Raw genomic sequence first — 20,491 nt, forward strand, 5'->3', positions numbered from 1 at the left:
ATTAATGTGTATTTACTTTGTATAGATCGAATATTTATTTATCTGTGAACATCTTCTATTCCCCCAAGAGAATGTGTCCTCCCTGATTTTTACATTTGTACTTTCAGCACTGAACACAGAGATCGGAACAAGCAATGCTTAATAAATGCGTCCTGGAGGGGTGATGTTTTTGCAAAGGACAGGAGATCCCAAACACTCATAATCGAAGGAACCATGAACCTGCAAAAAGTCACATATCACAGGGGCAGAGGAAATGATCTGGGCTGGCCAGTTGCTTCCCTGGTGCATATTCCTTAAAATATCTGCAGACTTCGTTTGAAGAAACTTTAGGTCAACTGTCCACAAGTTCTCTCAGGATAAACTGTTAATCCGTGGTAAAGACAAATTTTCTGAGACATTTCCCATTAATTCTTTGAAATGTGTCAGTACCTTGGACAATTTCCAAGTGTAAGGCTCCCTGCTCTGCCCGCACACCTGGGTGCATTAAACTAAGATTTTCTGTTAGGTGGAATTGGGAGGGAGGGGAGATTTAGGAGAAGCAAATTAGAGGAAAAACAAATATTTATGAGTTAAATAATTATCCGAGAAGCTGCAGAGGGAGACAAAAAGAAATCCATAAACTCCCGTAAAGGTTTGTGGTTTGGTGCTTTGTGTTTTGTTTTCCCCCTCCACCTGGAATTTAGAAACCTAGGACCTGCTGGCTCTTCTGCCATAGAGGAGAGAGTTCCATGTGGGACCGGGAAAGGGAGAACCTGAGAAGGTGGGTGTTCACCTTCAAAGAGAGGGAGCATCTGCTCCAAAGGATGGGCTTTATAATCAGCGCTGAGAAGGTGGGTGTTCACCTTCAAAGAGAGGGAGGATCTGCTCCAAAGGATGGGCTTTATAATCAGCGCCTGCCCCAACTTGTAGCTCCAGTATCACGAACGCTTTCCCGCGCAGCCGAGTCATGTCTTCCCGCAGCCGAGTGGCCGTGGTGACCGGGAGTAACAAGGGGATCGGCTTCGCCATCGTGCGCGATCTGTGCAAGAAATTCTCTGGGGACGTGATTCTCACCTCCAGGAACCCGACCCTGGGCCAGGAGGCTGTGAAAAAGCTGAAGGACGAGGGACTGAACCCTCTTTTCCACCAGCTGGACATCAATGACCCGCAGAGCATTCGGACCCTGCGGGAATTTCTCAAGGAGCGGTATGGGGGTGTGGATGTGCTGGTCAACAATGCTGGGATGGCCTTCAAAGGTAGGACACGGGGGAGTGAGAATGTGTGCGTGAATTAAAGTCACTCAAATGGATTGTGGTACCAGTAAAATACAGAATTCCTCCCTCCAAGCTTAAAGGTCTGTGGGGTGAGTGATTTTAGGACTTGTAATAGCCACAGGTTGTTGTTCAGTCGTATCCAACGCTTCCTGACCTCATGAACCGTACTGTCCCTGGGGTTTCCTGGGCAATAATGCTGGAGTGGTTTGCACTTTTCTAGAGAATCAACGAATTAAGGCAAACGGAGGATGAGTGACTTTCCCAAGGTCTATGTGTGGGATTGAATATGAACGCGAGTCTTTCAGATTCCAGGCCCCACGATCTACCCACTGATCCATCTATTTGAACCTAACTCACGAAATTTCTCTCTAATCATTTTGTTTATATCTCCTCTTAACCCACTTGTGTAGCTGTTGTGGCGTTGTAGGAGAGTGTTAGCACCTGGGCTGGGGTAATTACTTTTGTGTGTGTTGTATTCCTAGTGGTGTTGTTTGCAATTTCTTCAGTAAATGCTGCTAGAATTGAAGTTGTTAAATACTTGTACTTGACAAAGCATCTTTATGTAACTCTAAGGTTTCTGAATTTCATAAGGTGTCAAATTCCCTGAAGGTTTTTGGTTAGGTAATGGTATTGATTCCTCTAAGTATAACTCCTGTTTATGTAATAAATTGCTTTTCTATATAGGCTTTCTCTGAGAAGTGTAATCCTCTACCCAGACTTTCAAACTTGGTTATGTAATGCAAAAACAACTGGGCATTTTAGTGAATTTTTCTTCTTTCCTTCAAATCTAAGTGTCCCCAGGGTATAGATCACAGCACCTGGAGTCAGCTATAGCTTCAGACACTGACTACCTTTGTGACTTGGGCAAATCACTTATCTTCTGGTTGTCTCAGGCTGCTTAACTATAATATGGGAAAAATAAGAGCACTTACCTTAAAGCGTTGTTGTGAGAATCAAACGAGAAAATATTTGTAAAGTGTCACATAGTAGGAGCTAAAGAAATACTTATCTCTTTCAAACTTGGTTATGTAATGCACCAATCAGTCTGGGCCTTTTAGTGGATTTTTTTCATTTTTCCTTCAACTCTTAAGTGTCCCATCTGATGGAGTACAGGGCCTGGAGTCAGGAAGATCTGAATTCAGCTATAACTTCAGACACTTACTTCTGGTGTGACTGAGCAAATCACTTAACCTCTGGTTGTTTAATTGTAAAATGGATACAATAAAAGCATCTACCTGGAAGGGTTGTTGTGAGAATCAAATGAATCAATATTTGTAAAATGTCACTCATATAGTAGGAGCTATAGAAATACTTATCTCCCCCCCACCTCTTTTTAAAATTATGTTTTAGAAATAGAAATGTTCAGTTTGATTACTATTTAACTTCCTCTTCATTTTATCTTTCTTCCCCCCTTCCTTTTTTTCTTTTAGTTGCTGATACCACACCTTTTCCTATTCAAGCTGAGGTGACCATGCAAACCAACTTTTTTGGCACCAGAGCTGTATCTGCAGAATTACTGCCTCTGATAAAACCCCAAGGTAAATTCAATATTTGGAATACAAAGTACTGATCTTGTTTACACAAGGAGGAAAGATCTAGAATTATCAAACATTTAATACTAATAAAGAAGAAAAAGAAGATTTGAGTTCTGGCTCCAGTTCTAACTATGTTGACTAGTCTGATTATCCCTGTCTTTATGATCCTTCATTCTAACTGCTGTAAAGAAGAAGCCATTAGATTTCATAATCTCTCAATGCCACTGCTAATTCTCTAGAATACATCTGTTTCACCTTTTTACTTCAGGCACATTGGTAATTGTTTGACTACATGAGTCATATCTATGATTAAGTATGATTTAGCAAAGTCATCTAAGTATGACTTAGCAAAAAAAAAAAAAAGGGAGGGGGTAAGGAGAATAAAAATACCTCTGCATCAAGACTCTTCCCCCAGCAGAAGACAGAGAACTCAGGAATAGATTTTTCCCCTTCATAGAGACCTGAAAAATAATTTATTCCAAAAGGAAACAAATTTAATTTTGCATTATTTGGAAAATACAGCTTGGGAAGCCTCCAATACCTTAAGAGAAAAACTCTTTTCCTCTGAATGAGATCTCCTGGTTGGTTAATGAAACTGTAACCATTCATCCTACCTCCAGAGTCTTCAATACATCACTTGCTTTTTATATAGTGAATTAGGGAAAGCCATCTTCAAAGCCTTAGATTATCAAGAACAAAGAAGATAATATTTGTCATGAAAGTCACATTCCTCATCAGAAAAGCACACTCACCTTTAATGTATTTGACATATACTTTAGATAAAGTAAGCATACAACTGGATAAAGAACAATTTTTTTAAGTACCTAACAGAAAAAAATCCTATTTAAAGTAGCTGACCTCCCTTCAGATGCATTAAGGCAGTCTTTGGAGTAAGAAGTGCTTTAACATCTTGAAGATTTATCTTTACCTGCATGATAGGGCATTACAGATTGTCTTCTTCCTGGAGGCTGGTGATATTTGAAATAATCAGATGGTTTCATTTTCTAATTCTCCAGAAGGAGAGTCAAATAATCAGAATAGTAGTAGGGCAAAATGTAGGGCACACTACACAGTTTACCAGGGGTGTACATGGCTGTGCTGGAACCAGCTTGAACCCAAGCTGATTGTTGAATTTCCATCATAAACATTTAATATTTCCATCATAAACATCAGAAATCATCAAATGTTATAAATCAGAGCTTGATTTATTGTGGATTTTCTAGACTTAAGAAGGTGATGGAGAAAATGTTAATGATGTAGTTACAGTTCAAAGTGTGTTCTGTGGGCATCCCACATGCACTGCCCCCACGCCCCACAACACAACACAACCCTTCCCTATTCCTAGACCCTTTTATAGCTGCTGCATCACACTTAGTAAACTTGTTGTCCATTAAAACCCCAGAGTTTGTCAGAACAAGTGATATAAAAATGCCTCCCCAATCATGAATTTCATCTTATTAGATTCAGACCAGCACCCTACCCTGCCATCATCCTTCTCTTGGGTATCAACTGCCCATTAGCTGTTTCTGTTACATCATTTCCATTGCAAAAAAAAAATCATTTCCTTATGTAACACAGAAGCTAAATAAAAGTTCCCTTTTGTCATTTATGCTTCCAAGCAAAGTTCTCATCCCTTCCTTGAGCCTCCATTTTTCTTAGAGTTGGACTAGAATAAACACTTTTCCTTCTTAGCTTCCCTTACCTAGTTCTAGTTAAAACTAAAAAGCTTAAAAGCACTGATAACACTATTTTTATAGGACTGTAGTACACTCTAACAATCACCTTCTGTACATTTCTTTTCAAAATCTTATTTGATTAATGAGCTCCCTGTACATCCACATTGGTCTTTTAATATTTTTTCCTGCTCATTAGAATTGTGTCCCTATTGCCTCTCTTATGTCTCCTAGGCTGATTTTCTTAAAATACTTTAGTCCATGGAATCCTACATGTCTTTTCTCTGAACTCTTTAAAATATGCTTTCCCAAAAGCTATATCAGATTATATTATCTTTAAACAGGGTATCAAAAACCTTAATAGTTTATTATTTTTACAGAAATACTTTGTATACTTAAATGCCTGTTTTAGTCTATCCCTAAGCATGGTTATCTAAGAATAATTGTAACAAAAATGAAATTTATGATTTTTTCTTATTTTCCTCTATGTAACACTACAGGCTGACACACTGATCCACCATGTACCAGTGTCATTAAGTCAGCAGATTTTTTTCTCTTTTAACACCTATCCTAGGTGCGATGAGCACAGTACTCCTAAACTGTCTGTTTCAGAGATATAGAGAATTATATACTGTCAGACCCTGAGTTTAAACAGGAGGAAAAGAGCAAACTGGAATGCCTTTGAGAAATTGGAGAGCTCTTTTAATGACCACAAGCTTCCCATGAAAGGAAAGGCCCATTTTTAATACCAACATTTTACCAGTGTTGCTATATGGCAATAAGTCATACAATACAGCAGCCTCTAAAGCACTAAAAACTTATTGCTCCATGGAAGGCAATAGAGAGGCTCCTGATGGGCATTAGCAGTCTGTAACACAAAACCAATGAGGAACTCCGGAGAATGATAAAAGAGCATTTAGGTGATAAGCAGAGAACATGGGCTACCCATGTGGAAAGAGCAAGGGATGAGAGATATATAGCCAGGATGATGTTAGGAGAAAATGAGGAAGGTTTCTGGAAAAATCCAGAGACATCCCCCTCTCCCCCCATCTATCAAACATAAGGGAGGACAGCAATAAGGGTAATGAGGGGGATGGCTGGAGTGTTTGTTGAAAGGAACTTCTGAAATACTTGGCTCAGATCCATTTGACACAAATTGCTAGTGGACCTGTGATCTCATCTATTTGGGCATGACTCCCAGCACTATGGACTATGATCCATTTATGCCTCCTCATTTGGTGTGTTTCTTGTTGGTTATAGCAATTCTAAAAATTAAATGTTTATTTTTTTTTCCTGAAATACAAAGAACAATAAAAAAGACTCTTAAGACTACTACCAAGATACCTCATTTACCTTCTAATTCAAATTCCATGGGACAACTTTGGCATTATGACACCTCCACAGATTTGTTCAGAGGCTAGGCTGTTCTCCCCATACAGAATCCCAGACAAACCATGGAAAGGCAATTTTGAAAGCTGCATAATTTGGCTGGGATTCTCTACAGGGAAAATAATCTAACCTCTGAACTACCAGGTCTATCAGGTAGAGCTTCAAAGTACACTGGCGGGAAGCCCCCAGTATCAGTAAATGATTGTATAAGTCAACATAAGAACTTCTGGAAGGTACTTTCTCTCATTTCTACTCAGTATCACCTATTTATTTTAGACATGTGACAACTGCAATAAAGAGTATCATTTTTGCTTGTTGCCATTTTAAAGAAAAATACCAAGATATTTGAATAGGACTGTGATGTATTTAAATTGGTTTCATGATTTTATAATCAGTTTGACTGGAAATTTCCTTTCTATGTATCAAAAGACTGTTTAATTAAACATTGACCAAATATTGAAAGGCAGGCTCAATTCTTCCATACAACATTGCCATCTATGTTCATATATTCAAATTTAGCATTGTACCTGGCACAGAGAAAGCTCTTTATGTTTTTTAAAATTTATTTCATTTATTATTCCTTTACAAAAGGATTTTAGATGTGTTTACAAACAAGCCATAGTTCCCCAAACTACCAAAAAAAGAGTTGCATCCCCAACTATTAAAAATGTACATGCATCTCACAATATCAGGAAACTTAATAAAGAAATAACTATAAACTTTGAATTCTTTTAAAGAATAGTTGTAAGAACGATATGACAAAGGATATCTCCATACATTTTATTGCAGGAAGAGTGGTGAATGTCTCTAGCATAGCAAGTGTACTTTCTCTGAAAAAGTGCAGCCCAGAACTACAGCAGATATTTAGGAGTGACACAATCACAGAAGAAGAGCTGGTGGGGCTCATGAAGAAGTTTGTGGAAGACGCAAAGAAGGGAGTGCATGAGAAGGAAGGTTGGCCTAATATGGCTTATGGAGTGTCCAAGGTTGGAGTCACTGTCTTGTCAAGAATCCATGCCAGGCAACTGAATGAGAAGAGGAAAGCTGATAATATTCTTCTGAATGCCTGCTGCCCAGGATGGGTGAGAACTGATATGGCGGGATCCAAGGCTCCCAAAAGTGTAGAAGAAGGAGCTGAGACCCCAGTGTATTTGGCTCTTTTACCCCCAGGTGTTACAGAACCTCATGGCCAGTTTGTATCAGAGAAAAAGGTTGAAATATGGTAAACTTAATTTGTGCATCCATTCTAATTATCCTTGTGTGGTACACATCTTGAATTTGGTTTAAAAGTGCATTTAGAAAAAAATAAAAATTAAACTGTTTTATAACTTTACTAAATTGTCACAGCCAATTCCTTTAAGGTGTTTACTTTGAGCTGTCAACTAATTATGTGAGAGATTTTGTAATGACCAAGATTTGTAATGACTCAGTATTTGTAATGGAGGAAAAACATGCAAAATTTGGTTTGTCTAAATGAAATAGAAAGTTTTCCAAAAACTACCAATAAGTCATTAATTAATCTGAATTTTTACTTAGTTTACTTCATCACAGAAAGAGGTAATGTTTGCAGGTTCCTTATGCTGGGAAAATGGCTGTATAAAAAGTAAAGGTTTGGGGGGGGGGGCAGGACTTGGACTTTGGGACATTTACTGTGCCATTCATTACAGGCTGTCAGGGTGACCTTCAGGTAAAATACCTTCTGATGCCATATTGGAAACTACCTCTATTACAAAGCTTCCTTCTATGGGACTTCAAGGTTTCTCTTATAATTCCCAAGATCCTTTAGGATTTTAGGATTTTGACTCAGATACTAGCTGTGTGATCCTGAGGAAATAACCTGACCCTGTTTGCCTCAGTTTCTTCATCTTCAAAATGAACTGTAGAAGGAAATGGCAAACTACTCTAGTATCTTGGTCAAGAAAATCCTAAATGGCTTCACAAAGAATCAAACACCACTGAAACAACAGAACAATAACCTATGTTCCAAAAGATAGAATAGTGACTTGCTGCTGAATTTTCAGGATAACTTTTATTGGCAGCAATGTAATATAACCTAGAACTCTCCTTTGGTTACTTTATCAGTTTCCTTTTAGACCTGTAAGGAATCTGCATATCTTATTTTCAAGTGAAAAGATTTAATTTTCTTTAAAAAATACAGATATGCTATCAAGAGAGAATATTTATACACCAAATGAGTTTATATGTAGACTATATATTGTATCAAGTAATAAACCTGTTTCCCAAACATTATATTGCATATTTTCCAAAATGGATTTCAAGAGTCTTAACATCAAGCACAATCTAAAATAACCTGGAACTCTCCACAGGCTATAGAGTCAATACCCTAGAAAAACTGTTTTGGAGTTATCTATCTTGATTCCCTAGTTAAATATTTCATTGCATTAGATTGATGTAGCTAGAAGTTATGGCTTAAGCATCATATCAACCCAAATGCAGTGATATAATGGATCTTTAGGTCAAGTATTATACTTAAGAAATGTGCCAGACATAGCTTGGTTCTTAAAGTTTGTAGTTTTCTGCACAATTTTCCAGGGGCCTCTGAAAAAACATCATCTAACACATAGTGGTAATCAACACCTGCAATTGGGTCACTGTAGGTGAAGAATTCTGCTGGGTTTAGGCATTCTCCTATTTGAAGGATTTCACTGCCTTAGACTGAAACAGAACAGAGAGAGCAATACCAAGCAAATGGAAGTCAACTATAATTTTAGTAAGTGCCATTTTAGTAGGTTAGTAAATTACTAAATGGAAGTAAGTCTCTCTACACTATTTTGTTCATGGAATTCATGAAATGATAGGGAAAATACTACAGATCATCTGCCATGGACTGCTCAGTGTCCAGCACTTGGCATGATTTGGAGACGTGAATAAGAAATGACCAGGCCATGTGGGTAGTTCAAGGAAGAGTGATGAACTCCATTTATTTATTCTCAGGACAATGTTTTTATAGAGCAAAAGAGACAAAGGAAGGGGACTCAAGTTTTTTAATCATTACCTTAGCCTGTTGTATCCTGGGGGTAACACAGATTAGATAATTTGATAAGGATTTGTTATCTAGGTGACTAAAGTCTTAGGGTAAAACCTTTGACCTAGACCTCAGGTATCTGCTAATGCAGCCAAAGTCATAAACCGATACAATTGAGAGCAAACTTCAAAGCCAAAGCTGCAGTCTTCAAAAGACATCACATTTAGAGCTGACCACCCAAAGATACCTGAATGCTGAATCAAATATTTTAGCTCTTAACTAAAATCTTGGGGCAGAGCCTGTTGGTCTCAGAACTCAAACAACATGCTTATAAGTGTAACCCATATCAAAGGAATCAGGAGGGTGCACGCATAGCTGGTGTTAGGCGGTTGGCGGCACAGGCCTGGGGTCCTCTGGGAGAAGCGGACATGTCTCATAAACAAATTCACTATTCGGACAAATATGATGATGAGGAGTCCGAGTACTGGCACGTCATGTTGCCCAAGGACATAGACAAACTAGTCCCCAAGAACCACTTGATGTCTGAGTCTGAGTGGAGGAACCTTGGTGTCCAGCAGAGTCAGGGATGGGTCCATTACATGATCCATGAATCAGAGCCTCACATCTTGCTGTTCCTGTAGCCACTGCCCAAGAAGCCTAAGAAATGAAAGAGCATGCCACTTCTGTTCCAAGCTGTACATAGCTGTCCTTACCTGCTAACATCTTTCTGCTAATAGTGTTGCCTTCTTGTTTCTCACTTGGGATATTTAAGAGATGTTTAATACACTGTTTGAAAGTGCTGGTGACTCTCTTGTTTATTGAGCAAAGCTGACACCACCACAACTACCCCATTGGGTGCTCTGATGAATGTATCTTCAGCTGAGCTTTGCCTCCAAAAGTCATGGTGAGCTCTGTATCAAGCTGAACACATTGAGTAGATGGACAAAGCACCAAGGGTGACTGAAGACTCATCACTGCTTAGTTGTGTGGCATGTATAATTGTTGCCGTTTGTGTTTTTCTCCTGCCAGGTTGTGTACAAGGTGACTTAATAGGTTTATATTTTCATTTGTTGGAAACTTTCCATTTTATTCAAGAAATGTCTGTTCTGTTTAAATCCCTTGAATAAAGAGGAAGTTTTTGTAATTCATTCTTAGGTTCCTTCTGGCTGTGATCAGAATAAGTATCATTCATGAGATTCTAGGGTGCTAAATATCTGACTTTTTGGATAATGAGGCTCATTTCAGAGAGTTGATTTTAAAAATAGACTAAACTGATTATTCTCAAACATCTGCTGAAAATTTTTCATTTCAAACCTTCACTGGCCCAGGGCAGCTCTCTCAATAGAATGCATTAATTTGTCACATTTTATATTTGTATGTCTTTGGCCAAAGCATTGCTTTACTCATTTAGGCATGAATAAAGGGGATAATTCCATTCATAACAAAAAAAAAAAACAACAACTCAGGAGCTAACTTGAAGAAGAGTCACTTCTTGAAGAGGTCTTTGATATTCGGGTCCAATGATATCAAGGTAATTATCTGAAGTCCTGGCTCAGGCCTCTTTGGCTTCCCACAATTGTCCTTGCAGGGTTTTAAGGATTCCTCTTTCTGGCATCCATATAACATGGACTGGAGCTCTCTACTAGCTACTGGATCAGTTTTCTAGATGAATTAAATTGGACCTAAATATCGTGTTCCCTAGTTCAGAATGTTCCATGGCTTTAGACTGAAATGGTTATCCTATCAGTTGAGAAGAATATAAACCCAATGGCAGTGAATTAAGTGAGCTTCAGACAATTTACATCATACCAGAAATGTAGCAAATCTCCAGTTGCATATTTGGATTCCCAAAGATAGCCCTGAGCTTTATTTGCTGAGTTTTAAGGAATCCTCCTTCAGGCAGTATTCTCTACTTGCTACTTTGTCAGTGTCTTTCTCAAACTAGATCAAACCTGATGCTAGATGGCTTACTGGGCAGGGTACTGGGCCTGGAGTCAGGAAGATATGAGTTCAAATCCAATCCCAGACACTCAGTACCTGTGTGACTTCAGGCAAGTCACTCAATTGCTGTTTGCCTCAGTTTCCTCATTTGTAAAACCAGCTAGAGAAGGAAATGGCAAACCATTCCATTGTCTTTGCCAAGAAAACTCCTTTACGGGCCTTGAATGGTAGAATTCAACAACAACAAAATCCAGTTTTCTGGTTGAAAAATGTCATTGCCTTAAATTGAAATAGTAATAGCAGTAGCTATCATTTATATAGCATTTACTATGTTCCAGAAACTGAAATACAAATATTTTATTGAGTTACCTACCTTGTACCAAAAAATTATATTGGTTTTCTTCAGAGTTCTTTTTTCTGAAGTCAAAAGGACTTCAGAAGTCCTTTTGTAGACTACAATTGTACATAAATGGAAAGTTTCTATTTGCAATTGTTGGTAAAGAATTTATTGGATATATCTTCTTTCTTATTTGAAAAATTTTATTGCTGTAGATTGTAGTAGAGCTATCCCATTGATAGTAATACTTTTTTATTCTCTTTTTTTTCAATTACATGTAAAGATAATTTTCAACATGCATATCCATAAAATTTTGAGTCCAGATGTTTCTCCCTCTCTCTCTCCCTGAGACAGCAAGTAATCTGAAATAGGTTATACATGTACAATCATGCTAAACATATTTCCCCATTAGTCAGGTTGTAAAGGAAAAATCAGAAGAAAAGAGAAAAACCATGAGAAAGATTTAAAAACAGGTGGTTAAAATAGTTTGCTTCAATCTGCATTCAGACTCCATAGTTCTTTCTATGGATGTGGATAGCCCTTTCCATCATGACTCTTTTGGAATTGTCTTGGCTTATTATATTGCTAGGAGGAGCCAAGTTTATCATAGTTAATCATCTCACAATGTTGCTGTTGATGTATAAAATGTTCAATTGACAGCAATACTAAAGAAATGGGAGTAAATCACTAGATCTATAGTGCCTGCATCAATAGTAAGAGAATGATGACACAAGTATATTAGCACCATGGCTTAAAGAAGAGAAAACTGAGTCTAATTTGCTCATGAACAATGCCACATTGAAGAACCCAAAAAAAATAAAAATACTGGGAGTCACTGGATTGTACATTAGGAGACCCTTGTTTACCTTTGAGATTATAGTTTTACTAGTACACCCTTTGAGGTGACATTAAAATTAATTCATTTAATTTAGGTCTCTTGAGAAGAAGAAAAAAATCACAAGTCCAGGAATTAGTGGGAGACAAAATTCTAACAAAAATAAAAGAAATAATAATAGCATTTTAACATATGCAAAGCAATTGATACACATCTCCTTTGAACAAAACAAAAATCCTTACAATGCATAATCCAGAAAACATAGAAACTGATATTCAAAGAATTTAAGCTTGGTTTGGATCTAGACTTGCATGACTAATTAATACTAGAGGCAAAATTCCACTCCATCTTACTTGACTCCAAGACCATTATTCTTCAGGAAAGAAGAATCATTTTCCCTACTGATATATATTATTGGTGCACACAGCCATTTTACTCACTCAAACCTTTGTAATCTAGCTTTTGATCTCATCATTCCACTGATTTCACATGACCTCTTCTTAATCCTCATTCTTTCTAACCTATCTGTTGCATTTGATTTTGTTGACCATGAACTCCTAAATACTAGCTCCTCTTTCGGTTTTCATGACACTACTCTTTCCTGGATTACCTCTTATCTCTCCACTCCTTCTCAGAAAAATAATTATCCCTCCTTTTAAGGTGACAAAGAATAGGAATCCAAGAGGAAGCTCATAAATTGAGGAATGACTAAACAAATTGTGGCATATAAATATGATGGAACACTAATGTGCTGTAAAAAAAAATCATAAAGGAAATAGTCTCAGAGAAACCTGGGAATACTTGCATGAACAGAGGCAGAGTGCAATGATCAGAATCACTAGAACAATTTCTACAATGAAAACAATATGGTTGAATTAAAAGTTAATTGGAGACAGATTGCAGAGAAGCAGAAAAAAGTTAAGTGCATCATCCTTACCACAATTCCATCAAGATCTATAAAAAAAATAATACCAGTAGAAGCATGACCTCCCCGTGGCTCCGGCTTCCACCTTCCCCAATCCATGTAAAAACGGGACTCTAAACAAACTTTGGAACTGCAGAAGCCACAAAATGACAGAGAGAAGCTAACCACCTGCTGAGGAAAACCCTGAAAGGCAGGAATCCAGCGCAGAGCTCTCTGAGCCGAGCCCAGCCCCATGCCAAGGATTTAGCCCCAGGGCAGCCTGACAAGCTGCCAGCCAGAGGGATGATCAGCAGCAGCTGTGGCCATTTCCAGAATTATCAACACATAGATGCGAAGGACAAAGTGAGAGGTCAGTGCAGTCTGGACTTTGGGAGCCAGTAAGTGGGAGTGCAAGGCTTTTGCCCCCAGGACAAGAAGCTGCTGAGACACTGGCACAGCCAGCCAGAGCCATGTGGCAGTTTCAGCTCCTGGCCTGCAGAGTGTAGGGGGACCAAGCACCAGTCTGAGGGGTAATCGCTCTTGCTTTAACCTTCTTGGATCTGGATTGCAGTCTAGGATGGAAGTCCTGGGGTGTGTGTCCAGCTTGCCAGAGTGTGTGGAGACCTCAGAGAGGGCACCCATCTAATATTTCCCATAGCTGAGAAAACCCCACCATTTGGGACGAAAGCTCCCCTGTCTGGTGGCAGAATCCTACTGTGACAAAAAGCCCAGGGGTCAAGTGACTGAGGGGTGACATGACCAGGCAAAGGAAACAAAGCAGACAGAAGTTTCCAACATTAGACTCCTATTTGGGGGACAAAAAGGAGCAAAACATGGAACAGGAGGAAGACAGTGAAGTCAGGACTCCTGCACCAAAAGCTTCAAAGGAAAATACAAGCTGGCTACAGGCCATAGAGGACCTTAAGAAGCAGATAAGAGAAGCGGAGGAAAAACTGGGAAGAGAAATGAGAACAATGCAAGAAAATTATGAAATGAGGGTCAGCAGCCTGACTGAGGAAAATAATACCTTAAAAAACAGACTGACTCAAATGGCAAAAGAGGCTCAAAAAGGCAATGAGGAGAAGAATGCCTTAAAAAGCCAAATTTGCCAGATGGAAAAAGAATCTCGAAAGCTCAATGAGGAGAATCATTGCTTCAGAATTAGATTGGAGCAAATGAAAGATAATGACTTTATGAGAAATCAAGATGCTGTTAAACAGATCCAAACAAATGAAAAAGAGAAGGCAATGTGAAATATCTCATGGGAAAAAACACTGACCTGGAAAATAGATCCAGGAGAGATAATTTAAAAATTATTGGACTACCTGAAAGCCATAATCAAAGTAAGAACCTAGAAATCATCCTCCAGGAAGTTCTCAAAGAAAACTGCCCTGATGTTTTAGTACCAGAGGGCAACATAGAGGTTGAAAGAATCCACCGATCACCTCCTGAAAAAGATCCCAAAAAGAAAACTCCTAGGAATATTATAGCCAGGTTCCAGATTTCCCAGATTAAGGAGAGAATATTACAATCAGCCAGGAAGAAACTATTTGAATATTATGGAAATACAATCAGGATAACCCAGGATCTGGCGGCTTCTACACTGAGGGATTGAAGGGCTTGGAATATGATATTCTGGAGGTCAAAGGAGCTGGGATTAAAACCAAGAGTCACCTACCCAGCAAAACTGAGTATCATGTTTCAGGGGAAAATATGGTCATTCAGTGGAATACAGGACTTTCAAGAATTCTTGCTGAAAAAACCAGAGTTGAATAGAAAATTTGACATTCAGATACAAGAAGCAAGAGAAGCATGAGAAGCTAAACAGGGAAAAGAAATCATAAGGAACTTATAAAAGTGGAACTATTAACATTCCTACATGGAAAAACAATAATTGTAACTTATGAAATTTTCTCAGTAGTTGAAGGGAATAGAAATATTGTAATAAATAATAAATAATGTCTATATATGAGGGTATATGGGCATATGAATACATATGTGAATGTGTGTATATATGTTTACAGGTATGCATAGATAGAGGGCACAGGACTAATTTAACAGGAAAGGATGATACTTAAAAGGTGAAATTAAGAGGTGAGAGAGGAATATAATGAGAGGAGATGGGGAGAGACAGAATGGGGTAAACTATCATACAGAAGAGGCAAGGGGAAATGGTTACAATGGAGGGGAAGAATAGGAAGGCAAAAGGGAATTGGTCAACCTTATTCCCATTGAATTTGGCTTGAGGAGGGAATGAAATACACACTAAATAGGGTATCTTACCCTCTGGGAGAGTAGGGGGGAAGGGGTGAGAGGGGGGCTGATGGAAAGGAGGGGAGGCTAGGGGGGAAGGAAGTTGGAAGCACCCACTTTTGAAAAGGGACAGGATCAAAGTAGAAAATAGAACAAGAGGGAGGTGGGATAGGAGGGAGGAAAATATAGTTAGTCTTTTACAATATATCTACTATGTTATTGTTTTGCATTAGCCATACATGTACAACCTATACTGAACTGCTTCTCTTCCCAGTAAGTGTGGGTGACAAGGAAGGAAGGGAATGAATCTGGAATTTAAAAAAAAAAAACATAATACCAAATTCTAATTGGTAATTTTTTTCCCAAAAATCACAATCAGCCATTTTTCCAGTCCAGGTCAGCATGGGGAGAAAGACTAACAGGTCTGAGAACAATGAGAACAAAATAAGATTTATGAATACTAGAAGATCTAATGAGCAAACAAGTGAGAGGTTCACAAAAAAACAAAATGAATGATTTTGAATACATGAAATTAAAAAGTGCATGTGCAATCAAAACCAAGTCATCTAAAATTAAAGGAGGATATAACTGGAAAAAATCCTGGCAGCAAATTTCTCTGATAAAGCTTTCCTTTCTAAGGTACATAAGGAATTGATTCAAATTTTGAATAAGGCATTCTTCAGTTGATAAATGGTCAAAGGGTATGGATGGTCCACTCTCAAAGGGAAAAAAAAAACCAAAGCTAGCTAGAACCACATGAAAAAGTGCTCCAAATCACTAGAAATTAAAGTTTACTTCAAAATCACTCCAAGATTCTATGAGCCCAAACTAACACTTAGAAACTCATGAATGCAAGAATAAAAACAAAACCAGAAATGTTAAATACACTTTTACACAATGCAAAAAAAAAAAAAGCCTACCAATAAAGAAATAGTAAAAGGAAAAACTGGATTTTAAGTTTGAAGGCAACAAGTTAAAATTGCAAATTACAGAGCAGGAGATTGATGTGAAGTGGGAGCAGTTTCCCCAAGGGAAATATACCAATGAAATCACAATTTGGATTTTTTTTAAATGTTCATTATCTTTTTTTTAGATGTCAAATGACAATGCTGACATTTTTAGCTTGTACTCTGTGCTCTCTCTTAGTGATCTTTTAACTGTTTTATTCAAAAGTTAAGGGACATTAAAAACAAAAACAATACTATATGCAAAGTACAACACAGAGGATTATATTTCCATTATGTACTGAATTTTTTAAAAGTATTTAATTCAATGTTTCTTTGAAAGTTGTCTTCCTTGTTTTTTTTCTGTACTTTCTTCAGTTATATTCTCTCTTTTTTCAAGAGACTGGCTTTTCCTATCTCACCCAGGCTAGATGTTCAACAGTGATCCATGGGACTGATCCCATTGCTGATTGCAACAGAAACTGCCTTTGGGAATCAATTAGGTCTTCCCATTTGTTAGCTAAGGTTCTAGAGAGATGTTTTGATCCTTAAAAATAATTTCTAGCATTAGAGCTAGCCTCGGTCTTGGCTCTCAGGATCTGTCTACACCATGCATACATACAAGTGTGCTTTCATTTTCAACCTGTATGTCCAATTGGTTGTCAAGCTAACTACTTTAGTGCAACTGAGGGAGAACTTCTCCCTTATCCCTGAAAGGATAAGGAAAAGCTCCTTGTAGGAGGTGACACTTGAATTGACCCCTGAAGCCATCATTACTCCATGGATGTGTATATGTATGGGTTTTCACACACACAGAGCACTACTACTGACCCCCTCCCCCAACACAAACATATATATCCTGACACCATCATCACCACCCACCATTCACTGCTGGGATGAAATACACTCTAGTGATAGGTATGAGCAAAGGAATAAAAAGAGAATAGGACAAAAGGAAGAGTTTGGCTAGATGCTAGAATATAAAATAGAACAAGGGAGTAGCCTGGGATAAGCATCAGAAATCAAGTTGAAATCAGCTTGCAGAAGGACACATTGTACTTATATGTGACTTGCTAAGCAATGGGAAGCCACTGAAGGGTTTTGAATAGAGAAGTAACTATCCCATCAAGACTTTTAGCAAGATGGCTCTGGCAGAGGCTTGAAGGATATAATGAAGAGGAATGAACTGATACCTTTGGGAGCTCTGCCCAAATGAAGAGAGATGGGTGGGGCTGTCTGTAGAAGGTATACCCAACCTTCTCTAAACCTCCAGAGGCTATCAGACTGCACCTGAGGGCAAATTACTCAGACACCAGATGACCTTGACCTTGGAGCCCAAACTTACTCCAACCTTTGGGAAAAGGATTGGTGGGGAGAAAAGATGCTAAGTCAATACTGACTCTTACCTGTGGCAACTAAATTCTACACTCAGCTTCTATCTTTCTTAAATGGTTTCCAAGCATCTTGAAAACCAGCATTCTTTTTATTTTGTAAAGAGGCTGAGGAGTGGGCATGAGATCACAGAGGTCCAGGGGCCACAGTCCTGATTGCCACATTCTCTCATTTTCTTCTTCTATATTTCCTTGAAGCATTAGCCCTTTATGTAGCTGTATACATAGGAATTTCTACATATCCCAAAGTGTGTGAATACATATAGCTCTGCACAGGTGTATACATACATGTGAACACACACAGGGATGTGGATAGAGATTGATCTTGTGATTTAACTCTTGTAGGGAGCTCCTAGTGAGGAATTTCCTCTACCAATGCAGATCAGCCACTCTGTACCTTAGAATCTTGGAAAGCTGCTGAGAGCACTGAGAGGTAGCATGAGTTATCCAAGAATCACAGTCTGCACCTGACAGACGCAGGACTCAAACTCAGATCTTCCTGGCTCCAAGGATAGCTCTCCATTCACTGCACCACACTGCCTCTCTCTCTATAAACACCTATTTGTGAGTGTGTGTGTACAACACATACCTTTTAATATAAGTCATTTTTCAAAATAATGCCACAATAGGCAATATTTGACAATAAAAATCACAAGCAAAACCAACTACATCTGACGGCATATGTTCCCACCTACCTTCCCAATCTCCTACCTGTCTACCAAGAAAAGGAGCATGAGTTCATCATCTGCTCTCAGGGGCTAAGATTGGTTATTATCATTAATCAGAGTTTCTGTGACTTTCAAATGTTGTTTTTATTTACATTAATGTAGTCATTGTCTGTATAAATCTTATTGTAAAGACAAGTTTTATCTGTCTGTATATATCTCCGTGTATATGTATGTATAGTGTTCCAGTTTTTTCCTACCTCTTAAGACATATTCAACACATTAATATATTTAATGTAACAAAAACATATCAATATGACCATCAATCAATATAGAAATATATTCACTATAACACATTGACAATAAATGTATAGTGTGTCTCTCTATATATATGTGTGTGTGTGTGTGTGTGTCTGTATTTTTCAAGTGGAAACAAAAATTGGAGACAAGTAGATATCTGTGGATCAGGTTTCTTTAAGTCCTTCACAACATTACTTGTATTTCCAGGCTGCTTTCACATTCCTCTGGCCACATCAACCCTCTTCCTTGCCTTTCATGATATTGCATGTATGGGACATCTCGCTGAATGGGACATTCAATCTCCTGCCTCCACATCTTTTCCCCAGCTATCATGCCATGCCTACAATGGTCTTCTTCCTTCCATGCATTTTTGCAGCCTCTAAAAAGCTTCAAGAAAGCTTCTCAAAGCTTTCTGGAGACTTTTCCTGACTCACCCAGTTGCTAGAGCCCGTTTCCTGCTGCTTCCCGAATACATTTGTATACATTTAATATTTACTTATCTGTGATTATTTTCCATTTCAACAGGAGAATGTGTCCTTCCTGAGGGCAAGGACTACCTTACTTTTATATTTTACTTTCAATACTGAATATAGAGATTGGAATCTTTCATTCACACACACACACACACACACACACACACACACACACACACACACACAGAGTCTCACTCTCCAGTGTCCTACCTTTGAAGGCAATTCCAGCGTAGTTGACCAGCACATCCACACCCCCATACCGCTCCTTGAGAAATTCCCGCAGGGTCCGAATGCTCTGCGGGTCAGTGATGTGAATGTGGAAGCAGCCTGGAAATACAAGTAATGTTGTGAAGGACTTAAAGAAACCTGATTAATAAATGTTTCCTGAATGGGGTGATGTTTTTGCAAACAGAAGATCCAAAAAACTCAAAATCAAAGGAACCATGCATCCTACAAACAGTCCGGCACCACAGGGATGGAGGAAATGATGTGGGCAGGTCAGGAGATGTATGGAGGCATATTCCTTAGAACATCTGCAGATACTTGAAGCAACTTTAGTCCTTCAACCCATAAATCTTCTCAGGGTAAACTGATAATCAATGATAAAAACAACTTTTTTTTTCCAGATATTCCCCACTACTTCTTTGGAACTTGGGAGTATCTTGGACACTTTCCAAGTATACGACTCCCTGCTGTGCCACCCCACCTGGGGGCATTGAAATAAGACTTTTAGCGGCTCACTGGGGGGAACTTGGGAGGATCTAGGAGAAACAAATTAGGGGAAAAGAACATATTTATGAGGTAAATAATTACCCGAGAAACTACAGGGAGACAAAAGAAAATGCATAAACCCTTTTTAAAGTTTGTGGTTCATTTTGTGTTTTGTTTTCCTTCTCCACCTGGAATTTACAACCTGGGACTCTTTGGGTATTCAGTCTTAGAGGAGAGAGATGCTCTTGGGACTGGGGAGGAGAGAAGCTGGGAAGTTACTTATTCACCCTCTACCAGTATTCCTAAGGAGGGAGGATTGCAGAAGGGTGTGAAGGCAGGGGGAGTGGGTGGGAGGGCTAGGGCCGGGGAAGGGTGAGGCGGGAGGAGTTACGTTGGACTTTGGGCTTTATAACCTGCACCAGGCACAATTCAAGCAAATGCTCACTCTCTCCAGCTCCCCTATTCGCCTTCTCCATATCGCATCCCCACATCAGGCCAGGCTCAGGGTCTTGGACTTCCTGCCCTCCACCACAGCCGAGTCATGTCTTCCCGCAGCCGAGTGGCCGTGGTGACCGGGAGTAACAAGGGGATCGGCTTCGCCATCGTGCGCGATCTGTGCAAGAAATTCTCTGGGGACGTGATTCTCACCTCCAGGAACCCGACCCTGGGCCAGGAGGCTGTGAAGAAGCTGAAGGACGAGGGACTGAACCCTCTTTTCCACCAGCTGGACATCACTGACCCGCAGAGCATTCGGACCCTGCGGGAATTTCTCAAGGAGCGGTATGGGGGTGTGGATGTGCTGGTCAACAACGCTGGAATTGCCTTCAAAGGTAGGACACTGGAGAGTGAGACTCTGTGTGTGTGTGTGTGTGTGTGTGTGTGTGTGTGTGTGTGTGTGTGT

At 39.1% G+C, this 20,491-nt stretch overlaps 2 protein-coding genes and 1 pseudogene across 2 annotated transcripts in view; all 3 read left to right on the forward strand.

The window, feature by feature from the left end:
• The first annotated feature begins 876 nt into the window (after positions 1-876).
• LOC138151471 (carbonyl reductase [NADPH] 1-like) lies at positions 877-7,188 on the forward strand. Its single transcript, XM_069074968.1, has 3 exons — positions 877-1,235; positions 2,684-2,791; positions 6,640-7,188. Exons 1-3 carry the CDS (start codon positions 947-949, stop codon positions 7,074-7,076), a joined length of 834 nt encoding a protein of 277 aa, XP_068931069.1. The 5' UTR covers positions 877-946; the 3' UTR covers positions 7,077-7,188.
• A 149-nt stretch (positions 7,189-7,337) lies between these two features.
• On the forward strand, positions 7,338-10,291 carry LOC138151473 (cyclin-dependent kinases regulatory subunit 1 pseudogene; annotated as a pseudogene).
• Positions 10,292-20,008: 9,717 nt separating this feature from the next.
• The window catches only part of LOC138151474 (carbonyl reductase [NADPH] 1-like), a 3,456-nt gene continuing 2,973 nt past the window's right edge, over positions 20,009-20,491 (forward strand). The window contains exon 1 of the mRNA XM_069074969.1: positions 20,009-20,420. Within this exon, the coding sequence (XP_068931070.1) occupies positions 20,132-20,420 (289 nt within the window). The 5' untranslated portion in view covers positions 20,009-20,131. The remainder of the gene's footprint in view (positions 20,421-20,491) is intronic.

This window comes from Petaurus breviceps, unplaced genomic scaffold (assembly GCF_028583685.1).
Source record: "Petaurus breviceps papuanus isolate PSGF00001 unplaced genomic scaffold, PetGlider_PUasm1.0 90897, whole genome shotgun sequence".
NCBI lineage: Eukaryota > Metazoa > Chordata > Mammalia > Diprotodontia > Petauridae > Petaurus > Petaurus breviceps.

Coding starts and splice junctions, on each gene's coding strand:
- LOC138151471 (XM_069074968.1), top strand. CDS start 947: ATGTCTTCCCGCAGCCGAGTGGCCGTGGTGACCGGGAGTAACAAGGGG. Junction 1,236..2,683: donor TGCTGGGATGGCCTTCAAAG/GTAGGACACGGG, acceptor TTTTTCTTTTAG/TTGCTGATACCACACCTTTT. Junction 2,792..6,639: donor GCCTCTGATAAAACCCCAAG/GTAAATTCAATA, acceptor ATTTTATTGCAG/GAAGAGTGGTGAATGTCTCT.